Source organism: Atractosteus spatula, chromosome 2 (genome assembly GCF_055471065.1).
Source record: "Atractosteus spatula isolate fAtrSpa1 chromosome 2, fAtrSpa1.hap1, whole genome shotgun sequence".
NCBI classification, from domain to species: Eukaryota; Metazoa; Chordata; class Actinopteri; order Semionotiformes; family Lepisosteidae; genus Atractosteus; species Atractosteus spatula.
Window position 1 is genome coordinate 28,111,154 of NC_142707.1, and position 22,834 is coordinate 28,133,987.

General features: G+C 36.6%; 1 protein-coding gene across 2 annotated transcripts in view; it reads right to left on the reverse strand.

Annotated features, from left to right (window-relative positions):
* Positions 1-1,209: 1,209 nt before the first annotated feature.
* Positions 1,210-22,834, reverse strand: part of sash1a (SAM and SH3 domain containing 1a) — a 392,361-nt gene continuing 370,736 nt past the window's right edge. For both annotated transcript variants that reach the window (XM_088933877.1, XM_088933868.1), the window contains exons 14-20: positions 22,575-22,744; positions 21,826-22,035; positions 17,410-17,560; positions 16,941-17,069; positions 10,006-11,003; positions 5,150-5,281; positions 1,210-4,478 (exon numbers count right to left, since the gene is read on the reverse strand). In XM_088933877.1, coding sequence (XP_088790003.1) covers positions 4,224-4,478; positions 5,150-5,281; positions 10,006-11,003; positions 16,941-17,069; positions 17,410-17,560; positions 21,826-22,035; positions 22,575-22,744 — 2,045 coding nt within the window. In that variant the 3' untranslated portion in view covers positions 1,210-4,223. The remainder of the gene's footprint in view (positions 4,479-5,149; positions 5,282-10,005; positions 11,004-16,940; positions 17,070-17,409; positions 17,561-21,825; positions 22,036-22,574; positions 22,745-22,834) is intronic.

Genomic DNA, 22,834 nt, shown 5'->3' on the forward strand with positions numbered 1-22,834 from the left:
TACAACAGTCTTAGAGCATATATGTTCGAAACTGTAAAACCCTCACCCATTAAGACAAGTGTGATTGTCGAGTGATTATGCATGAAAGATTATATCTAAAATTCATGAAGGATCAAAATATCAAAATAATAAGTAAATATGGAATACCATCTACAGTAAATTAAGTGTGTATGTATGAAAATATAATTTTATATGTAATAATTTAACCACTTATATATAAACATTAGAGGTATGTGCATAAGACTCTAGGTCACACACAAAATGAAATGTATTTTTGTTGGCTTACAAAAATACTTTATAATGGGCACTCCTGGGTCTCAAACAACAATAATACATCAGGCTGTGTTATCTATAAACCAGAGAAAATATTATATATTCTTGTTCTAGTACTTACAATCAAATATGAAATGCATGTTTCTATAATAATACAGCCGACAATTCAGGATGACCTAACATTTAAATGTTACTTTAATTGTAAATTCTTTTAATACTAAACCATTATTTATATGTAACAACATACAGTATTTTCTAGAATGTACTGTAGCATTTTAGTTTCTCATGATTTGAGATTATTGCTCTGACTGCATTAGATTGGTACTCATGGAGGCCCTTAACTGTTCTTATGCATGCACCAATATACTAACAATCTGCAAAGGAACAAGTAAAGGTTTATTCCATGCTGAAAAGAAAAGAGACACAATGTTTTGGCTGTTGAGCCTTCTTCATGTGTGACACCTGAAGTAGCCTACGCATGCAGCTACCTACTTGAATTTCTACGAACAATCTGGACTCACTGCTATTACCCTAAAGAAGAATGCACATGTCCATAGCCAGAAAACAGGAGTGGTTAAATAACAAGATAACAACAATTATTAAACGAAATTGAGGTATTTGTGTCAGCTTTATTATCACTTTGCTTCCAACTTGTCCTTGAAAGCACATTGAATTACCAAAATCCCAAGAACAATTACTACAAGTGTCCATATTCTTTAATACCATAAAAATGTGATCAAGCAGAAAAGAGACAAAAGGATGCTAAAAATAAAATACATAGAAACTAATTACTCAGACAATATTATGGAATCAACAATTAAAATGCACAATGAACCATGCACATTTTGACTTGTCAAAATTTACCACTGCATGCCCACCGTGATTCACTTCAGACATGACTGCTGGATTTGCAGAACAAAACAATGCATTCAGCAGTTATTGATGCCAAGGAATTTTATTTCAGAATGACAAATAGTTATAGACCCTTTTCTGTGTTTTAATACACAAGCAAAATCTTTAAGGACAATTATTAGCTAGCTGAAACAGCATAGAGTATTTTTACACATTTTACAATACATACTGTAGCTTTTCACTGGATAAAGCAATATGCATTTCTACTGATATAATACAGCTAATTACATTTTATGTGAAAAGCAAAAAAGGCAAAAATAATTTATTTAAATATCAATTTCATATACAGAATGTGCAACATTTGTTAGTCATTACATACATGTACTGTATTTGGGGTTTGACAAGGTTTATAACAGTTAATTGGAGATAGTTTACTGAAACATAGCTTAATTAGGGAATCATTAGTGACTTGGCATTAGGATTAAATGTACTGTAAATGGCTTGATTTGGAATGGGAAATTCTGCCTCTGATGATTATACAAATACTACAACCTAATCTATTCACTTTTGAAAGAAGCTGAATATGCATTCGTACTATGTAAATCTGGTGGTTACCAAGGTGTTTCTCAGAAACATTTATGATTCCAAAGTGCTTTTAAAATTAACAGTCTTCTGTCTGTGTAAGATATATATACAGTTTCAAAACTTGAGGTAAGCTGCAGACAACCCTTGGTGCATCTGTGAAAAGGGGGGGATAATACTATAAATCTGCCCTAGGCCTGGAATAAAGGTTTAAAATAAGAAAGTATGCAACACATACATTTCAAAAGCTTTAAATATTGACCTTCAATAGATAAAACAGTCATCCCTAACTAAATCAATATTTAAGTAAGACAGTCACTGCCTTCTGTGACTTCTCATTAACTGCCACTTGTGACCAGGAGGGCAACAACAGAATAAGGCAGTATAAAACACACTTTGTGTTCAAACCATCATGTACGTCACAGAAATCCTTATAAAAGCATTGTAAACTAAATGAAGGAGTTATATATTTTTTTCTTAAATCTATTACCTCTTCAAACTTTCTCCCTGACTATCTTCAGACAATTTGGCAAAATACTATGGTGTTTTGACTAAATATTTGTTGCCCTTTCCCTCTGTACAAGGTACAGGTGTGTACATCAAGAAACCAGAATACTAACACCTTCACATCTGTGAATGAATGGAACACTTTACACTCAGGTACCCTGGTTAGAAAATTCATTGACATAATCTTTTTTTATGCCTCTTTATTGTGTTTCTTTCAAATTGCATCTGCATTGATTTCAGAATCTCACCATAAATACCATGGTGTTCTATATTGCCCTTTAGTGCTCATACTTTGTACTGCACATGCTATGTTTGGAAGTTCAAGAACTAAGTTGAGCCATGCACTCCATCTATTGAGGATCTTGAAATACCTATATTGGATCAGTGGATATTTAAATTGCTAATAAATTCTCTTTAGTGGAAAGCAAATTGAAAAAAACAGATTATTAATTTCTCACATCAATATTTGTAGTAATTTGCACACATTTATAGTAGGCTGTATATATTTTTTGCCTTGATTGAAGTCAACCGCAATTTTTTTAACAGGAAAATTTGATCAATTATGAGAGATGGAAATGCTTTGCTGATTCATTAAAATCTAGAAGGTTGCTTCTTTTGGTACTACTGTACATACTTCAGGATTGTGCAATTCTGTATACATGGCTTTTTTCTTAACATCCAGTTTATATAGTCTTCCTTTCATTACTTTTATCAAATCTTTATACATAATCAGTTCTGGGATGACATGCGTTCTGACTTTCTATGTGACAATCTAGGCAAACAGGTTTCATATGAAAAATTGCAGCAAACTGCTCAAACATACAGTATTTGCTGCACCAAGCTTTTTTAACTCTTTACCTCAAATCTTAGGCTGAATGACATGTATAAGCATTTGAAAACTTGACACATTTGCCCTGTCTAAAAAAACAGCTACTGTCTCATCACTGATCAAAGGATCTCCAAAACAAGGTGGTATCCTCATATACCTGTCAAAAATACATGTTCTACAAGCAATCACAATTACAAGAAAAAGGGAGTAAAATACAAATTAAAGGCAGAGATTGCAGTAAATTGTGATTATTAGGAACTGATTACATGTGTAGATATTTATTAAACCGTGTTTTATACAGTATACTCATAAGGCAACATAAAACAAGCAAAAAAATATTTGTTGCAGGTTTGTTAGTACTGTATAAGAAGTCTTGCATAAAGTGTCTACACATTCAAGGACTTTATGCTTTTTGGGAGAGGTATAAAAGTGATCATGATGTATAGAATGCCTTAATCTACAAAAATGCTCCACAGGAAGGAAGTTCTCAAACAAAAGTAGGATCTGCCCACTTTGCAAACAGATGTTGCAAAAACCATTCTGTTCATCATTTGAACCTGGTTATAGCAGCATGTACTGCTATAGGAATTAGAAACCAGCCCCTGGTTAAATTCTGGTATTTTTTGAAAACATATTAGTGGTAATATAGCTCCAAAATAACATACTTTATTAAAATTATAAGATAAAACAAAAAGCTGGACACTGTTGTTTTATTTAAGCATTCTGCTTTGTTGCTTACTATAATAAACTACAATATACTCATCCAATAAATGTCAAACCACTTTTAAACAGTTGGAATTAACAGCTGTACTCTAAAAACATACAAAATGTTTTGGCCTAGTAACAGTCCCTTGTTGCTTACTAGGTCCATTATAAGCAAAACAGACAAAAATAAAGCACTTATCAAACAGTCTCTCACAACTTTCAATAATACCCCTACCTCAACAGAAAAACCGTAAGCTTCATTCAAATGCAATTCTTGGATTTTCCCAGGCAAACCAGCACTTGTGTCTAAAGGAGAGACAGTTTAAAAAGAAATAAAGTGGATTTTTTGTTGTTCATTTAAAGGCCTCCAATATTCAATTCTTGGCAGTCAGATCAACATTATTGTAAACACCCAAAAAAGAAAACAAAACAAGAAATCGACGTAGAACCATTTTCTGTTGCTAATAATGAATTCTCACTGAGCACTATCAGCCTGCACCAGCCTGGCAGCCACCAGTAGCCTGTTGATGTGCCGTTCTTCCTTGACCCCAGCCTCCCAGAACTTAGTCTCTGTCATTGATGCGATTTGGTTCAGTGTATTGTACCCTGCTGCTGTGAACAACTGAATGTACATGGGTAGTCCTATTGAAATCAGCCAGTCAGACACTGTGCTGATGTGTCCTGGAGAAAAGGGCTTCCGGCACATTTCAGTCAGACCTCCAGATGGTATCTGGGGAGAGACAAAATGTACATACATTGTACATTGACATTATAGTCAATCAAGCAATCAATCAATCAACAAATGTACTTATGTATGGTAATGTATATACACATATTGCAGACCATTCTCTAGTATCCATAAAGAATATAGAGTGTGGAAGTTATTCATATTTATAGGCTGATTTCTACATGGATTAAAGTATAACTGCTGGAGATTATAGCCAGGATTTTGTTTCCTGTTACAAATTAAGTCCTGAATATTGTCTTTAGTGGCAACTCAATTTTAAATTGTTGGCATAAACATTTGCTAAACAGAATCTGTTCTAAGGGCAATTTTGAGGGGTATGTATTCTTTATTGAGTTTAAATTTAAAAACAAAATGCACAATTTCTAATGTTTTATTTGGATTTAGAGGAAAGCTGGCACTTTGCTAAGATAAAGTAATGAAGGACTGAAGAGAATCAGATGAATACATCTGATCCAAAACAGCCCCAGATTCAAAATGTCTGTACTCTCAAACATTTTGGCTTGCAAGGGCACATCCTTCCATTTTTTTTTTTACCATTTGCAACTGTTTTATGTATTTTATCGGAAAATCTTTTTTAAAAAAAACAAAGAACCAAACGTTACTGGAAAAATATCAATCAAATCTTCCCCTCTTTTAGGGCTCAGAACACTCACTGCCATGCGGTGTTGCTTGCGGAGCTCCTTCACTCTAACTTGGTCCATAGTAGAGGCCACATTATTCACAGATTGCTCCAAGTCTTCAGCATACCTCTCCACCAGGGACTGTGGGATTCCACAGCGGCCATGCTGCAACAACACTATTTTAGTCAGAATCGACCACAAAACTGAACAGTAAATCAGTGTGTTAGAAGAAAGGAGTTGGACTACAAAAGACATTTTCCTGCAGTTCATTCAACACAAAAAACAACTCATTTCTGGGTCATCACAAACTACTATACTGTATGTTGGCATACAAGCTTAATTGCTTCAGATTACAGGTAATCAGAAAAAATTGGCTTCATGTAAAAAAATGCTATTTTGTAGCTTTGTCACTCTGCTGGCAGATATTTAATTTTAGATTAGTTCAGCTCCAGTCATAATTTGTAATTCTTATAATATTTTCCTATTTCAAATGATATATCAGGTAATTTTAGTTTATACCAACAGTCATCTCTGCGACAGATGTTTTGTTGAGTTGAAAAAACCCAGACAGTCTAACAATGTAACATAATGCAAGAATCAAACAAGAAAAATCATTACCTCACTATAACTGGAAATTGTGATGTTTGTCACCTGATGCATTTAGCAGTACTGCACATGTAACTCAAGTGAGGCGGATTATCTTGCCATTTAAATTTATAAACTTATTTGAAAATTAATACACTGTTTAAAGGCTTCTGAGAAATGTATCTTTCTCACTGGGAATTAAGATACAAACAGTCTGATGTAATAGCACATAAAATAGCTAGTTTGGTGGCATGCAGAATCATGTACAGTTCCAAGTAGATATATTTCCCGTGTGGTAGAGTTGTGAACAAATTTAATTTGTACCTCCTTTATAATAATGTTATACTATTTTTTATAAAATAATTTATGAACCTGACAATTCTGACATAATCCTGTTAGAAAAACAGATAACAGTGCATTCTTCCACAAAGACAATAATCTGATCAATGAAAAAAGAGAATCTGAGTGCTAACCAAGGAGTGTTCAGTGCAAGGGGCAATGAACGGGAGTGGAACCTGAGTGAGTTTATTTCTTGGCTATCTTTGGAATTAAAATAAATGTAATTATATTTCTTATGAAGGTTTGTGGGAGACACATACTGTATATGTATAGACAAAGTGGGAGAATAGTTTCCAGACGTGGTATGTGGTTGAATGGGTAGCCAATACCATAGTTTCTTTCAAGAAATGGCCGGATGATATCCTTGGATCAATTAATGACTACCCACCAATGGGTTAGATGGGCCAAATGACCTGCTTTCTTTTCTGGTCATTGTATGTGTGGTACTGTATGTGTGTGGTACACTTAATATTTGCTACTGACTAGTATTAATAAAGGGTTAACAGATTGCTGTTGTATGTGGTGTTGTTACAGCGACCAGGTAGTGTGTTATAGGAAGGTTTAATCCTTTAAATAAGATGTTAAACCACGATTCTGACGTCTTGGTCATTAACAATCTCAATGATTTGTTAGTAACAGAGGGGTGTTAACTTTGATATGTTAGCTAAATTCTATCCTTGACCTATACAAACTGGGCTACTTAAAGATCTTCTTTAATCCAACTGGTAAAGCAATTTCTCACTTCTGCACTTCATCCTCACTGTACATGCACCTCACCAAACTGATAAATCTAAGCACCTGTACTTGTAAGTCCCTTTAAAGGATATACAGTATATATTCAGGTGGGTAGCTGCATCAGCATGCGTAGGCTGCAAAGGAACAGCAAGGTTTATTCCATGCTGAAAAAAAGAAGAAAGAAAACACAACGTTTTGGCCGTGGAGCCTTCTTCAGGTGTGAGAAAGACAAGGCAGTAAGCAAAGGTAATGTAGCGGGAGAACAAAGGCTGGGAGAGAGGAGGAGTGAGAGGTGGGAGCAGGGGACAGAAAGAGAGGCCAATCAAGAGGTGTGAAGTCAGAATAGGTGTAGAGAGGTGTGAAATGAAACTTCCAATGAATGGAGAAAATTTAGAAGAAAGAATTTTTAGAATTTAGAAGAAGATTTAGAATTTCTTCTAAATTTTCTCCATTCATTGGAAGTTTAATTTCACAACCTCAATGTTGTGTTTTCTTTCTTCTTTTTTTCAGCATTGAATAAACCTATTACTTGTTCCTATACAGTATATATTATAGGATAATGACTTCTTAACTGGTAAACAAAGTTTTTTATTATCGTTAATGTGGGAGACAATGGAAGAAAGCAGCAGGTGATGCCCCCATTTCATATCAGATAGAAAATGCTTCTGGATTTGAACAACAAAATGTTATATACATGATAATATACATCATGAACTGAACGTACCGAGAACTCATATGGTATGTTGTTATACCAGTTGGATTAAGCAGTTTTGTCACAAAATACACATAATTAATGTTTTAGCTTGTGCAAGACTCAATGTTTAATATTGATTATATAATAAATATCTCATATTTATTCTAATATAGCATTTGGCATATATAAGAATATTCAGAAACTAACTAGGCTAAAACCAATTTTTTAATTACAATAATAACATTTAAACTATATTGTAACTGCCATTAACAAACCAAGAGTAAAGAAATGTAAAATAATCAATTTTGTTGTAAAAAGCAAATATAATACGGTACTGTTTTACACCTGACACTAAAGTTTTTTTATGCTTATTACTTGTCACACTCAACACTAGCACTCTGTATAGCAAAATAATGAACTGCAATATATATTCTGTCAAGTCCCAATCATATTAGATATGCAACATCCAACATGAGAACAGTTTCAATATTTACATTTGCAGGAAGGTTAAAATGAAGCTTCATAAGTGATAGCTCTGCTTTTCTCATTTCAACATGGGATGCAACAGCAAGCAATGCCCTGGGAGAAGTCAATTATACTGCCGCCATACAGACAAACCACATGGTCAGACAAGGCGGCAACTCCCACCAGTGAAAGTCCATAAATATTTATTTTACTGCTCATTAAAACAATAACACAATCTGTGGCCTGTATTAAAATACTGATTTACTTCTATTATAAATCTAACAACGTATGTGTGGTAAACCTGGCATGCTGCTGCACTGTTTTAAATAAACCCTCAAAGAAAAGGCATTAATCAAAGACATAATTCCTATTTCTTCCCTCAATTAGCTCAATCTTACTGTCTTTTAAACATAATGCATTATGATGTGTCGCAATCGTACACCTGACAGACTCATTTCCTTTCTGTACTGAAATAATGTAAACATAGGCCATTAATACTGACAAACATAAATGAGACATATCATACTGCATGCCTAATTCAATTGCACTAAAACTAAAAATGTTAGTTTTCATCAATAAAGGAGTCGGAGTAACCAAACTATTTCTTTTTAGCAGAAATGATCAGCTTATTGTTTAATGTATTGTAGATTCAACCATGTTTTCAGGTGTATAAAAAAATTACAATTCAGTACTGCAGTATATTCAACTATTTTTAAAGGAGTATTTTTACTCCTGTATAAAAAATGAATCATTATATACAGTACATGACCTACACAACAACAGCTTAGGTTCCATGCAAGTCTCTACACAACACCTGCTTTTACAGTATGAGTATACTGCAAATAAACTAGAGTGAAACCAAATTTGGCGCCAGACAAACATTTTTTAAGAAGAGCAATTAGTAATTCTATTTAAAAAATGTGCCTCGGAAAGACACTACTGGTCGATAAAAACAGCTTCTTCCCTATTGCCTTCACCCTGCTTAACCCATTAAAACAGGATGTAGTGTGTATATAACTGTGGACCTGTGAATGTTCTTTGTGTGAAGTGTACCTGTATTATAGAATTATTTCTATGTGTTTGCACCAAGACACCAGATCAAATTCCTTGTACCTGTAACATACTTGGCAAATAAAGTGATTCTGAGTTATTCTGGACATATAATGTGCTGGAAAAGTATCACTGATTCTTGTTTGATACAAATAAAATGCAACTTAGTTTGATTCACAAAATCTGCCAAATCTTGATTCATTTGGTATAGTGCTTTCTAAAACAGAGGCAGGTTGTGGTGTGAGAACAAAATGAACGACAGGTGTGCAGCCATTTTGGTAATCATGAGAATGATACTTAGCATGCTTAACATATTTTGGTCAAACAGTTTTTCAACTGTATGAGTTAGTGATATGGGCCACATATCAACAGAGAGGAACAAATGCTGATTAGGTGGCCCACATTTTCATTAACAATTGTGCAACTTTTCTGATGCAAATGGTAAAAATTGTAATGGTAAAAGTAAAAGTATTAACTACTAACCATGAAATAGGCTAGATTTTAATGGCCTGCTGTCTTTTGTGATATTATGTTCTTATGTTATAAGAATGCCAAGTTTCACTTCAGTCCAATCAGCAGCTAATAACAATGAGCTAATAATGCAAAATATGTTAGCTAATTAGCTGAATAATGAAAAGATAATGAGGTTTTTATACACAATTGGTGCTCTATGTTTGATGTAGTACTCGCATTTTTTCACAAAATGATATTCACAAAAAGTCTAGTATGAATTTGCCAGGCTGTCTAGTCTAAGAACGTGAGCAGTTTAAAAAAAAACACTTAGAATTTTTATACACATCCATCAAGTAAACAAAACTGGGCAAATTATTTACATCCATTTCTTGTTAACAACTAGAGATTGTTACTCAATTTAGTGTATCAAGACATCATACTATCAAAACATCAAAAGGGATTTCATCAGTAGAAACTGAGTTTATATTTCAAGCATCTTGGTCTTTTACAATAAGATTAGTGTGTGGTTTAACATGAGACGTTTAGGCTCAAGTCTTACTGAAGTTACCTTGTCTGAATAGGGCTCCTCGGTGAGATCAATTTCCTCTGACTCCAGTCTCTTCTCTATAAGTTTTTCCAGGTCAGCACCCTTTGTATATGAGATCTTCCTCCCTGCAGCCAGTTTGACTCCATGTATATGAGGACAGGCTGTCTCTGGGAGGTCAGACAGCCAGGGTGGAGGCACAGCAGGAGGGGTCCCTGGCTCCTCTTGAGAGGTACAGGGAGGTGCGCAATCAGCAGGATTGGAAGGAATGTTCTTCTTTACTAGCAGGGAAGATGCAACTGGGTTTGGAACAATTAAAGATGGGTGATAAAGTCCATTTGCTAAGCGCTCCCTGCATTTTTTGATAGGAACTGGAGGAGGTTGCGATGGCTTTTTGGAAGGTGTCCGTGTATTGCCCTCCTGTGAGCCTGGCTCTGTAGGGCTTCTGGTACCCCCTTGATCAGGATGTGGATCTTTACATGATGATTTGACTGACAACTGTGAAGGTAGTGAATGTTCCACATGGCTTATAAAGGAAATAGAGGCACACTCCCTGGGCTGACTCTGTGGCAATAAAGGTTGTGGTTCTGCTCCTCTTCCTCCCCTGTCATCTATGTTGTTCAATTGCCTGTTGTGGCCCAGATCATTTAAACAGTCTTTGCAAACATTAGCTTGTTTGGCAACTGTAAACTCCAAACTGTGGATCTCCTTTCTGTCAAATCCCTGTTCTCCATTGAGATCTCCCAGTGAACGAGATCTTTTCCAAAACTCCTGGACCAAGGGACAGCAATCCAGGTCCTCACAGCTGTGGCTGATGGGCTTTTGAAAGTTTCGGTGACTCTTTTTAAGGCTGAGGATGGAAGCCTTCATGGAAGGCTTGGGAAAGGGGCACTTGTGCTCTCTCTTGGCCTGCTGCACTACTTCAGTAGATCTGGTCATTGGGAGTGCAGGGTTGTCTACTGCCTGGAGCATGTTGGACTTGGCACCTGGTCTGGTGGGCTGTTGAACCTTTCGGGTCTTACCTAAAATAACAATTCATATACCTTAAGGCACTAGAGACAAATATAAAAAAAACTTTTTCTTTGCATGGGATTTGACAGGAGAATACTTTAATTTGAGAGCTGTTAAAAATTAGCAATTACAGGATTGTTATTGCCTATCATTGCTTGCCAAAATGAGAGAGAAGTCTCATCGTAGTGTCGCTCAGGCAGTAATGCACTGTTGTTTTTACTTGGACTGTTTTTACTGTAACTTTGTACTAGGAAACAATAATTACCATGTTATCCATGCTGACAAACATAAAAAAAATATAAGGGTATTAAAGAGGACACTAAAACACTTTCCCCCCCATCAAGGAATAAAATAGAAATGTTAATACATCACTTTTAAATCAGAGTCTTCTAAATGTCAGATTTGTGTTTTACTTGACCAGCAATTATCCAGTACCCTGCAGTGGAAAGAGTTGCTGGATTAAAAAAAAAGAATAATAACATTAAAGATTTTTAATGGCTTATTTTGTATATTCTTTTAGAACACTGATGGTTGTTTATATTTTTAGTTTTAAATGTTTTAAATGAACTACTTAAAACACATTGTTTACTAACACATTTAAACATTTAAAGTACAGTACTGCAGAAACTGAGCTGTAAACTGTACATTACCTTGTACAACACATTACGTTTAGTAAAGTACCTGCTTAATGATAAATGAAAACCTTGTTTAAAAAAAATGCATGATATATTTACACAGCATCAGCCCCAGAAAAAGTTGGAAGCCAGATTATCTGTGTCTGAAATATCAATGATGTACTGTATATGTAGTCAGCAATTGGTGATCAGCTTCACTTACTATGATCCCGGTCACAGGATGGGCCAGGATAGGAGAAACTGGAATGGAGGACTGCGAGTGATTTCCCTCAAATGTACCCACTAGCAAGTTATATTAGATATGTTGTGAGATTCACACGGCCCTCCAGGGTCATCATGCGCATCATACCGCATTTTACCGCATGCAAATTAGATTATGTTAATAATATCCGGAATCACCTTGTAAAACCGCCAGGTGGAGCTAATAAAGCTTAACCTCTCATGTACAGTATTTGAGCTGTCACCAGAAAACACCAGATTTTGAATCCCAATCACTGCTGAGGGACAATCTTTATTCAATTAAGAATTTAAGTTGTATACTCTTTAATTTAAACTGTGTATTACAGCATGTTAATCATTAAGCTTTAAAAAGTTGGTATATTTTATGAAAGCAAGATTGCTCAGTTGGACAAAAGTACACAACCTACCACCTTTATCATAAATATTTTAATTATGCAGAAATATTTTATGCATCAAAGTCTTTACGAAGATATAACTAATAGTATTAATAATGAATGACCTTGGACAAACTGTAAACTCAAAGTATTACTCTGGTCCACTGAATCTCCGATTCACCATGCCTTTCACATGCTCATAAACGATATTAATTTACTGTAGGAACATAAACATATTATGTAAACTGTACTGTATATGGCTTGTATTGGTAGTTTAAAGAAAAAATACACACCAGTATTCCATTTCTCCCTAAACATTTTAAGCATCAAAGTCTTACATGTGGTTATTTCAGAAACGTTTTTACATGCTCCTTCTGACCATATTACTGTACGTTTATATACTTTGTGAGAAAAGTGAAAGTTTTAACCTTTTCTGCTAATACGCTTGTTATCGGAGTAAACAAAAGCATACTGTAGCACAAACAGTAGTATAAGACTTTCTATTGATATGTGTACGGCTGTTTCACTACTTGATACGTCACTCTGTCTGTGGCATGATGGCTTAAGTGATTTATAAGGCCGGGGTCAGGTGTTCAAATCCAACTATCGCCATGAGTTTTCTTTTAACAAATAAACATTTCTTTGAAAAACTAAAATTGCAAATATTATGGACACTATATTGACATTTTTATATGTCGAAATATCACAACATGTTCATACTACACAGCGGTACCGCAGGGTGTAGGGTGCAAACCCACGTGAGCCCGAAAGCCCTACATTAATGTAGCGCATTCGTCTGGCGCTGCGGCCGAAGAGCGCCCGGCTGGGGTACGCAGTCTTACATGAGGGCGAGGATTTGAAAGCCGCTGACCAGTGCAGCTGACCCACTGTGAAACAGGTGTACAGTCTGGGGAGATTGCCCATTTTCATGTAAATAGTTCCCTGGGAGAGTTCTCCCTCTCCCTCCCCCTCTCTCTCGGCTGGTTTGCGGAAGTGCTGGCTGGCTGGTTGTGCCGAAAAGAAATAAAGTGCCATTTTTCACTCCACAAAGACTGAGTCTCTGTTCTGTAGCCATCCTCGCCAAATCCAATACATTATTAATAATATCTTCCGTGTCGCATTAACATTGGAATGTTCCTTTTTTACAAGTTTAAAAGGAGGCAATACACAAGTGTCCCCTCTTTAACTCTTCAGTTTACAGAGAAATTTCACCAGAGCCTCACAAAATTGTCCAATAATACTCTTCTTGTGTCTACTTTTTTGTTTAGCATGTTTTAAGCTACAGTATATGAACATATATCGTTATTAATTTCCTTAGATACGCTTTTCCATATTATATTTCCTATTAATCAAATTTAAAAGTATGCATTTGTTTACTCCGATAACGAGCGTATTGGCAGAAAAGTTTAAAACTATCACTTTTCTCAAAAAGTATATAAAAGTACAGTAACATGGTCAGAAGGAGTACGTAAAACCGTTTCCGAAATAACCACATGAAAAACTTTGATGCTTAAAATGTTTATGGAGTATTGTAATACTGGTGTGTATTTTTGCTTTAAACTACCAATACCAGCCATATACAGTTTACATAATATGTTTATGTTCCTAAATTAATATTGTTTATGACCTTCAGATGCGTTATGCTCCTCTTCTTTTTATGCTCAGCTACTAAAATTTCCCTTTAGTTGTAAAATTCCATATAAATATTCAATACTAAGCGGACTAAAATGTGCACAGTAAAGAGATTAAATGATTAAATCTTTTCACTATTGACCAATGCACCACGAGTGCCCCTGTTGGTCATTTTCGCCAGCCAATCGTGTACTTGATACGCTGTGGTGGCTTGTGGGTAGTTGCGTGCGGTACGGGTTTGTACCACGAAGTTTGAATGGCTGCATCTGTACAGTATATGCTATGGTAGCTTTTTTCATACCCCCAACACCTTACAGATGTTTCCTTTTAGTGAAAGGCAGAGCTGGGAACACTCAGAGCTTGTCAGAACAGGTCAACAACTGAAAACATTATACTGTGGTGACACTTAAAAACATTCTTAATGATATCTTTGTAGATTATTGCTTTGCATATTATATACTGGAAATACATTGTGCTTGAATAATTATAAACTTGAGGAAAGTGAATACTAACAAACATGTTTCATTATAAGTTAATACCATTTGCTTTTTTAACCACTGACATTTTGAGAACTATGTTTTGGGGGATCAAACGCAGCATAAACAGTTTATATACTATTATTAAAGGTCTACTCAGTCATTATGCATCTAATACCCTTTTTTGGTCGTTAATTGTATGTCAGTTCTCTGCTTTCCACACAGCTTACAGAGTTAAGTTGAGACACCTGATTTTATTGCTATGGAATTGTTTTTATTATCTCTTTAACATCTCTGCCTATTTAGACATCTATATTAACATCACCACTGAAGCACTGTACTGACTGATTCCTAACAGGCGAGTCCTATATCCAACAATTCCACTTCTTTTATAGCTACTGTCCCTCTGCCACATTCTAGGTAAATAATCCATCATTAGTCAAACCTGTAAACAGACAAAAAAGTTTTAAATTTCCTTGTTCCTGCTGCCATGTTACAATTCTACATTTCATTACTTCCTGAAAAATTGATGCACTATTTTAGTTCACTGTAATGAATACAACAGGAAGTATCTACCATGTAAGTCTAGACATGCCCAAGCATTGTGACATGTTAAATCGAATTTCTGACCTCAGTCATTAAAGATCCCATGGACTATCTGAAAGAGTAGGGGAATGATAATCCTATTGTCCTGACTAAATTCCTTACAATATGGATTCCTTAAAATTCCCTCTTACATTGCTGTGTAAAGTTTTCACGTCTCTGTCTGATCTGCTGTGTAGTGCAGTTTCTTGCTCATTCTGGCTGCCATACATCATGCATTCAGAATCTTTTATCTAAAGTAATCTGAGATACTTTCGGATGGAAAGTAGCATATATATGCAACAAATTCTTATTAGAAATGTTTGCAGATGAAACATGTCTGTATAATTACATTGCTTTGCTCAGCTGTGGCAAAAATGACCCCACTTGTATGTTCACTTACTTTAAGGAGCTAAAAGAAGGTGTTTTATTATATTACAATTTTTGTTATAGAAACATCTCAATCAACCCTAACTTCACAGAATACACCAATTCAGTTCAGTAATTATGAGACAAAGCAGGTTAATACAGTGGTGTACAATTCTTGGAAACCATACTAGAATGAAGCAGATCCATCAATTATATAGAAAAAAGTAGAAACAATGCACAGGTGCTCAAGATTTACATAAGCTGGTTTCCTGCTTAGTCAATGACAACAGATGATTTAGTTAATATTCAGACGGATATCTGGCAAAACATTGCAGGGGATGACAGAAACAGTAGAGGTGGAAAACAAAAAGCAACAGCAGAGAACAAAAGCAAGCAGACTTTTACATCACAGATTAGTTTATTCCAGAATCCAGTCTCTACCATGACAATTGAACATCTTGAAGACACAATCATTACAGGACTTGGGAAGTCCAATAATATGGAGGTTTTGAGAGTTAAAAGTTCTAGATAAATATTTAACTTGTTGATACCTTTAAAGATAGTAAACAAACTTCACAGTTGCTAAAAGCAAACATTTAAAATTATTTTGGAAAAGTATAGTATGTAACTATACATTTTACATTGCATTAACTGGCATTAAAACATTTTCCTATACAAGACAAATATATTCCTTTATCCTTAAAATGAGTACTATTGTTTAAAAATATCTGTATATAACAGTTTACTTTTTTAGGCACTAAGATATTCAGCAACATTATAGTCACTAAAAATGAAAACACACCGAAAACACACAACAGAATCATAAAATGTCTCTGGAAAAGAAATGTACAGGAATTAACTATATTCTGTTGTTTTATCTTGGCAACTTATTAACATTCACAAAGTTATTAAGCAATAAAGATTCAAAAAGAAAAAAGTGGACCCTTTCAAATTTGGAATTGCTAATACTAACTTTGTGCAATTTCTGTCACTATAGGCTTCTAATGTAAATCTATTTTACACTTGCAGCCTAAAATTAACTTGTGCCTTTTATAGTCGAAGAAAGTCTACGTCTCTTGGCCACCTAGCAAACATAATGACATGTTACACAAGGTCTGTTTTTAGTTTCAACTTTATTCCAAAAACAAACCATAAAGACCACTTTTGACTGCTCTGTGCAGCCTTTTTTAAGGATATGAAAGTGCATTTACTATGCAATTTCCAAAACATACAAGCGTTGCAAACTGAGCCTTTATGTCAAGTCATCACCATTCAGCTCTCTGGAAAGCCACTCTTCCCTGTAGTGCAAGCAAATAAAAAAGAGTTTTCTCATTTACTCACTGGGCTAATGGAACTAATGGAACTTATAACACTGGCCTAACCTTTCAAAAACACTGCATATTTTTGACTGGACCATCCCAATACATAGCAGTAATGATGACTGGAGGTGGACAAGTCTTCTACACCACTATGCAAACAAGAAGAAGGTGAAGCACACAGAGATGACAGAGAGATGAGCATCAAGCAAGTAGCAGCAAGTTCTCCTTGTTTTTTTAATGTTGAAGCATGGCAGAAGAAGGTGGCCCAGAGAGAAGATGCATTGGTTGGAGACTGTTATAGATGCAGTAGGCTTTCATTACCATTCTCAAGGTTCTCACTGCTCTCATAGCACCCCGAGTCCCGGGGAGAGTCTCGCATCAGGCCCTGCCCATCAGATAGAAGCTTCTCCTGTGACCCAGAATGAGCGCTTTTCTCCATGTCGCTGTTGCCTGGGAACAGTTCAGATACAGACAGTATATTATAAGTTCAGTAAAACAAACCAGTGTTTTCCAAAAAAGATCAAAGCAGCTACTTTAGATTATCACTGAGACTTTAAATATTTAGAAAGAGAACATATGTGGAATCTTGAATCACAACATCATTCTAAAAGCTGCAAACTAAAATCTCTGAAGAGATTAAAAGAGCTCTCCGTTGGACGGAACAATAGCTGTGTAGATAGCCATGCTGGGCAAGGAATAGTGGATAACAAATAGGTAATATATCAGATTTCAAAATGTTTATCAATGGGAAAGTCTGGAGCCCTGACTGAGTCCTGTGGTGCAGACATACTGTCATATTCCTGCAGCAGCTCCACAGCAGTCAGCAGCATTGCTCTGTGCTGAGGGTCATGGATGTTCAGCTCATCCAGGTCTTCCTCTTCCAGTAGTTTAAAGGTATCTAGATCCTCATAGCCATTGAACAGAAATGTAGGCATGTGCTCCTAGGCAAAATGAAAAAAGCAGAATGAAAACACATTTAAAAGCCATAGCTAGCTAACTCTTGCATTGATATTAATATGTACTTATTTTTAACATTAATATGAAGGTCAATACCTCCTCATGAATTCTCCATTGTATATACTCCATTATAACAAAAGTGAATTTGTATCAATAATAATAATGATAAAACATTCACTCAAACCAGTATGTATTTTGACTATGTGAGGAAACCTGAGCACCTGGAAGATTGGATAGAAATTACATAGCTAAATCTATTCTTCAATGGCCACTGTCCTGCTGGAACTAAGACAATTTAGAACAGGTAGAGGGGTGAATTACCATGACTTTATCAATTCAACTCCTTGCAGACAGGCTACAATCAACCACTACAAATGGAGATCTACAGTGCGTATCCCCACCCCAAAAAGTGGTATGTTACACTTTTTTTTTTATTTCCATGAAGGTGCTCTAAACAAAACCCAAATTATTTACTAAAGACAACTGTGGTCCACTGCTGTGGACCAAATCTAAAATAGGCACTGTTATCTGATAAGCTGGAAATATTTGTTCCTCTATGATCTGTATCATTTTTCAGTTTTCACCAGGCTTTGCAATTAACAGGTTAAGTTACATCATCACCAATGCCCCAACAGCTCTCACTAATTAGGTGACTGAGTACTTAGGCAACAAACATACAGTACAAGCATAAATGAAGTTTGAAGTTTCTTCTAATGCTCGGTGTACTTTCAACTCTCATAATCATGCTATAAAGGTCAACATATGGTACAAGGGGGGTGAATTATGAGCAAATGACCAATGGTCAATCAATAAGGTATCATACCAGAGCCCACTTTCTTTTAAAAGTGAAACTTTAAAATAGATCAAAGTATACCATTTCTGTATGTCTATTTCTCAATGTTTCAGCACGTTTTATTAGTATTTACCAAGTAAACATAACACAAAGTGAAATAAAGAAGACAATCATATTATTTTACTGGGTTCTCACTACCCATGGCAAAAGAAAAAGAAACCTTTTTACTAGGCATTACATAAAAATATGCAACAAGGCAGGAAAGGAAAGTTTTAAAAAATGTAAAGGCTTTTAGAATATTCACAGGCATCCTGATATTTGCTCAAATTTACATTTTATAAAGCTATAGTTTTGGTTAGAGATCCAATATATTTTAAGAAATGTACACATCCCACACCTCTTGTACTTTAAACAGAATGTCGGCTGTGCACCACAAACCCGTAATTTAAATAATCAGCTTCCTGTTATTTCTAAAGAAAACTACAAAACAAATAATTATTTTGGTCAGGATGATAACTACACAGTATAAAAATAGATAACAGCTTATTATTTTACTTAGTGCTCCATAAGCAATCTCACAAAGATCACTCCTTCACAAGCTCACCTGTATTTAGAGGTAAAAAGCATAAAGCTTAGAACAATTCATAGTGAGAAATGCGTTCTGAACATCTTCATTCATGTTTACAATCAAGACATTCACAGGTTATCATAATCATGGTAAAACACTTTATAGGCATAACCTTTGTAGTGATCTCCATTTCTCCTGAAAGAAAAACCAGGGCCAACTGCAATGAATAAAACAACATTAACTGCAAGCATTTTTCTCTCTGCTGGTGCTCTTCCACTTCTCTAAACTCTTAAATTCAATATAAACATGATAATACTGTTCTGATTCAGAGAATCAAAAAGCAGAAGAACAACAATGTGAACGACTATCAATTCCTTAAACTTAACCACTGCAACTGAAATGCAGAAGTATGATTAAATGATTGAATTGGAGCTACTACAATATTTTTAAAGAGATGCAATGCCATTGATGTGTTTCTTTCATGCTAAAATAGTTGTATGATCAAGTTCTGCAGAAGATAGTGGAGGTCCTGGAGACAAGCAGAGAGGAAGCAAAGGTCACCCTCTCCCGCAAAAACGGTTGATCTACTTTGTCAAACAAGGGTGGGCAGCACAGGGCATCATGCGGAGGGAGAACAAAACGATCTTTGCTCCTGGAAATTACTGGACCATGAGGGTAGACCTTAATCGGCATCTCCGGTTTCCCACCAAAATCACTACAACCACGCTAAGGCCAATCATTGTGGTATAGTCTGCAACAGTCAGAACAGTCATAATGATGAAGCTGACTATCCCGTGGGAGGAAGACTTGGAGTGCAGTGAAGGAGGATGGAGGGCAATCATCTATGAAAGGGCTGTTAGCAGTATTTTAAATTTCTTATAAAATGTGGGGCCGAGAAGAACTGGGTGATTTATAATAATGGGGAAAAAAGAAAATTCACCCTAACTGAGATAGAGTTATAGAGTATACTGTATATAGAGTATTTTATATGTGGCAGAGTGCAGGGAAGGAGGATGGAGGGCAGTCGAGGCTTTGTGGGAACATCCACTCAGCGGCTACTGAGAGACACTGGAGTGACAGGAGCAAAGCTGAGGAAGACACTGAAGGAGCTGGCCGAGGAGGCAGAAAAGGGAAGTTTCTGGCTGTGGCTAAGAAGGTAAGATAAAAGCTGGGGAACACACAGCTCATGAGGCCAGCTGGTGGATCTAGTAGAGTCAAAGGGAGACTTTTGTTGTGGTCACGGTGAATGGATAACAACTGGGAGAGATGGATACTGAGGCCAGCTGCAGGGGGCGGCAGGGAGACGTCCCTGCCACTGCCCCACCACTAGGAGATTTTCCAGGATTAAAGGGGCAAAGCATCAATGAGGGGTGGTTCTCAGCAGATGGCCCTGCAGCTGGACCAAAGGGACTGGCGGAGGTGGGACAGGCAAAAATGACAAGCGGGTAATACACCTACCTGTATACCTAACTTTCTAACTGATATATAAACAACCAAAAACAACTTGATAAAAGCACTGTTAGATTTCCTTTTCACCTATAATCTCAGTTTGCGGGGCAGAGATGTGCAAAGCCACTGAAGCACTAAGTAGCTTTTTTGGTTAACATTTACCACCTTAAATTAGATACAATTACAAAACATGCAAGCAAGCTCCTCAACATAGGTCCTCTGGTGACACCACTTCAGTAGCTGTTTCCAGAATGTACATTTTACATTAGTCATTAGACAGCAGACTTAGAAAACAGAAACAAAAATGGGGCCCTGTACATCAGTTGCCATGGGCACACAGCTATCCTAATATTTCTGTCGGCTGGATAGAAGAATGCTTCTTCACCTCCTGTACCTGCTTTGTCCCTGACCTCTACAGGCAATACAATGACGACTGTGTAAGTGCCGCCACATGCTCTAACAACCAGCAAGAGCATCATTTCACCAACTTCCACCCATCCCTCAAGTATACAGTTAATATATCTTATACTACTTTTCCGTTTCTGGATGGAAACCTATCTATTAACCATCCACTACTTTCTATGTCTGTCTATTACAAACACACAGATACACACACATAGCTAACTCCTGTACAGTTCCTTCCATCCCACAGATACTAAAAACTCTCTCCCCTTTTCAGTTTCTCAGGCTCCTACAACTTTGCAGTGACGCCATGGACTTCCATAACCAAGCCCCCAAAATGCACTTTTTTCAGTAACAAATGATACCCCACCCACGTTATTGACAGGGATCTCTCCTGAGCCAAAAATAGCCCTCGGATCATCAATCCAATTAGGTACACCTGTAAATATATATTGAACACCATGTAAATTCAAGGCCCCTCTGGACAACTCTGGGTCACCCAGATGGCATCATGTATTTCCAGCATCCTTATTTACTGCATTTCTTGCAAAAAATCCTGAAACTACAATCACCCTTCCCCCTTCTCTTAAGGACTGACTCGTCTGCTTCTTATCCTTTCAATTCATTTGCAGTTTTTGAGTTCACACCCCTCTTCTAGTTCTCCCAGAGTGTTAATACTCCTTCTCCCCCGCTTCTTGCCTCCTTTCAACTATCCTGTCTTTTGTTCTTTTCTAAGCTTCACTACCTGCCGGTTTCCTTCTTTCCCTCACACCTGAAGAAGGCTTCACAGCCGAAATGTTGTGTCTCTTTTATTTTCCTTTCGTCATGCAATAAACCTTTACCTGTTATGTAAAATATGCATGCTGTCTAGAGCCTCTCTTCTTCACAATGCAGTAGAGTCAGTGGAAAGATTTCATTCCCAAAAACAGACTGCGTCTAACAGATGTTTTTAGGAACATACAAAAGTTATTACCCAAGTTAGGTAATTGGTATGCTGAGAGGCCTGTAGGAGAGTTCGCATAGGTTAGTGGGTTTACCTTGAGATTGATGCGCTCCAGCAGCTCTTCCACAGAGCTGGGTTTGGGTGGTCTTCCCTTCCTCCTCCTCCGCACAGGCCTCTTGGGCTTCTCCTCCTCCTCACTCAACACATCCACGTAGATGAACTTGAAAGTGCCAACCTTGTTATTCAGAAGACCCATCCAGGTGCCCATAGGTGGCTTACTGATGATATCTATGACATCCCCCTTCTACAAGTTAGAGAATGTGTGTGTAAGATTTAAGAGCAGCAAATAGAAGAGAAAACCTAATACATACAATCTAAGGCATGAAATCAATACATGATGCTCTTAATTTAAGAATTCACAGCTTTCAACCTAAAATAACAAAGAAATATAAAATAAAACAGAGATCTGAGAATCCCAGAAATAGACAACTGCTTTGTTTTTCATTTTATACTCACTTTGAAATTGGAATTGCCAATCATGTCTTTAGACTACAGGTTACGGCAAAGAATCATGGGAATAAACTTCAATGACCACACTCATGATAATCCTAAACCTCAACCCTGGAGATGGTCTGTCAGTTGTGCACTGTTGCTTTAGGCATCCCAATTACAGTCAGATAGCTGTAAATTCTAGGCTCAAACTTCTAATCTCTGGACACAGCAACTTTGTAAATCAAAACATTTTGCAGTACACAGGATAGGGATCAATTTATAATGTCTTTTTTAAAACTAAATTCAAAAGAAATCTGTGTATTATACGATGCATGTGGACAGGCAGAATACCTTCAATTTGAGGGAGTCTGTGTCATAAGGACTGGGGGTGAAGTCAGTGTGCACTCTGGCTCGCCCACAGAAGGGGCCCCGGTAGGGGGGATCCTCATCATCACCGTCCTCGGACTTGACACTCTCCCGGTTACTGGCTGATGAGTCTGTCGTGCTCACTGTTTGACCACCTGCAACACACACCACAGGGCCAGCTCAGTATCCTGTAGCAGGGCTTTGTATCCAGACCATGCTCTCCCTCTCTTGGTGGCACAAGCAAA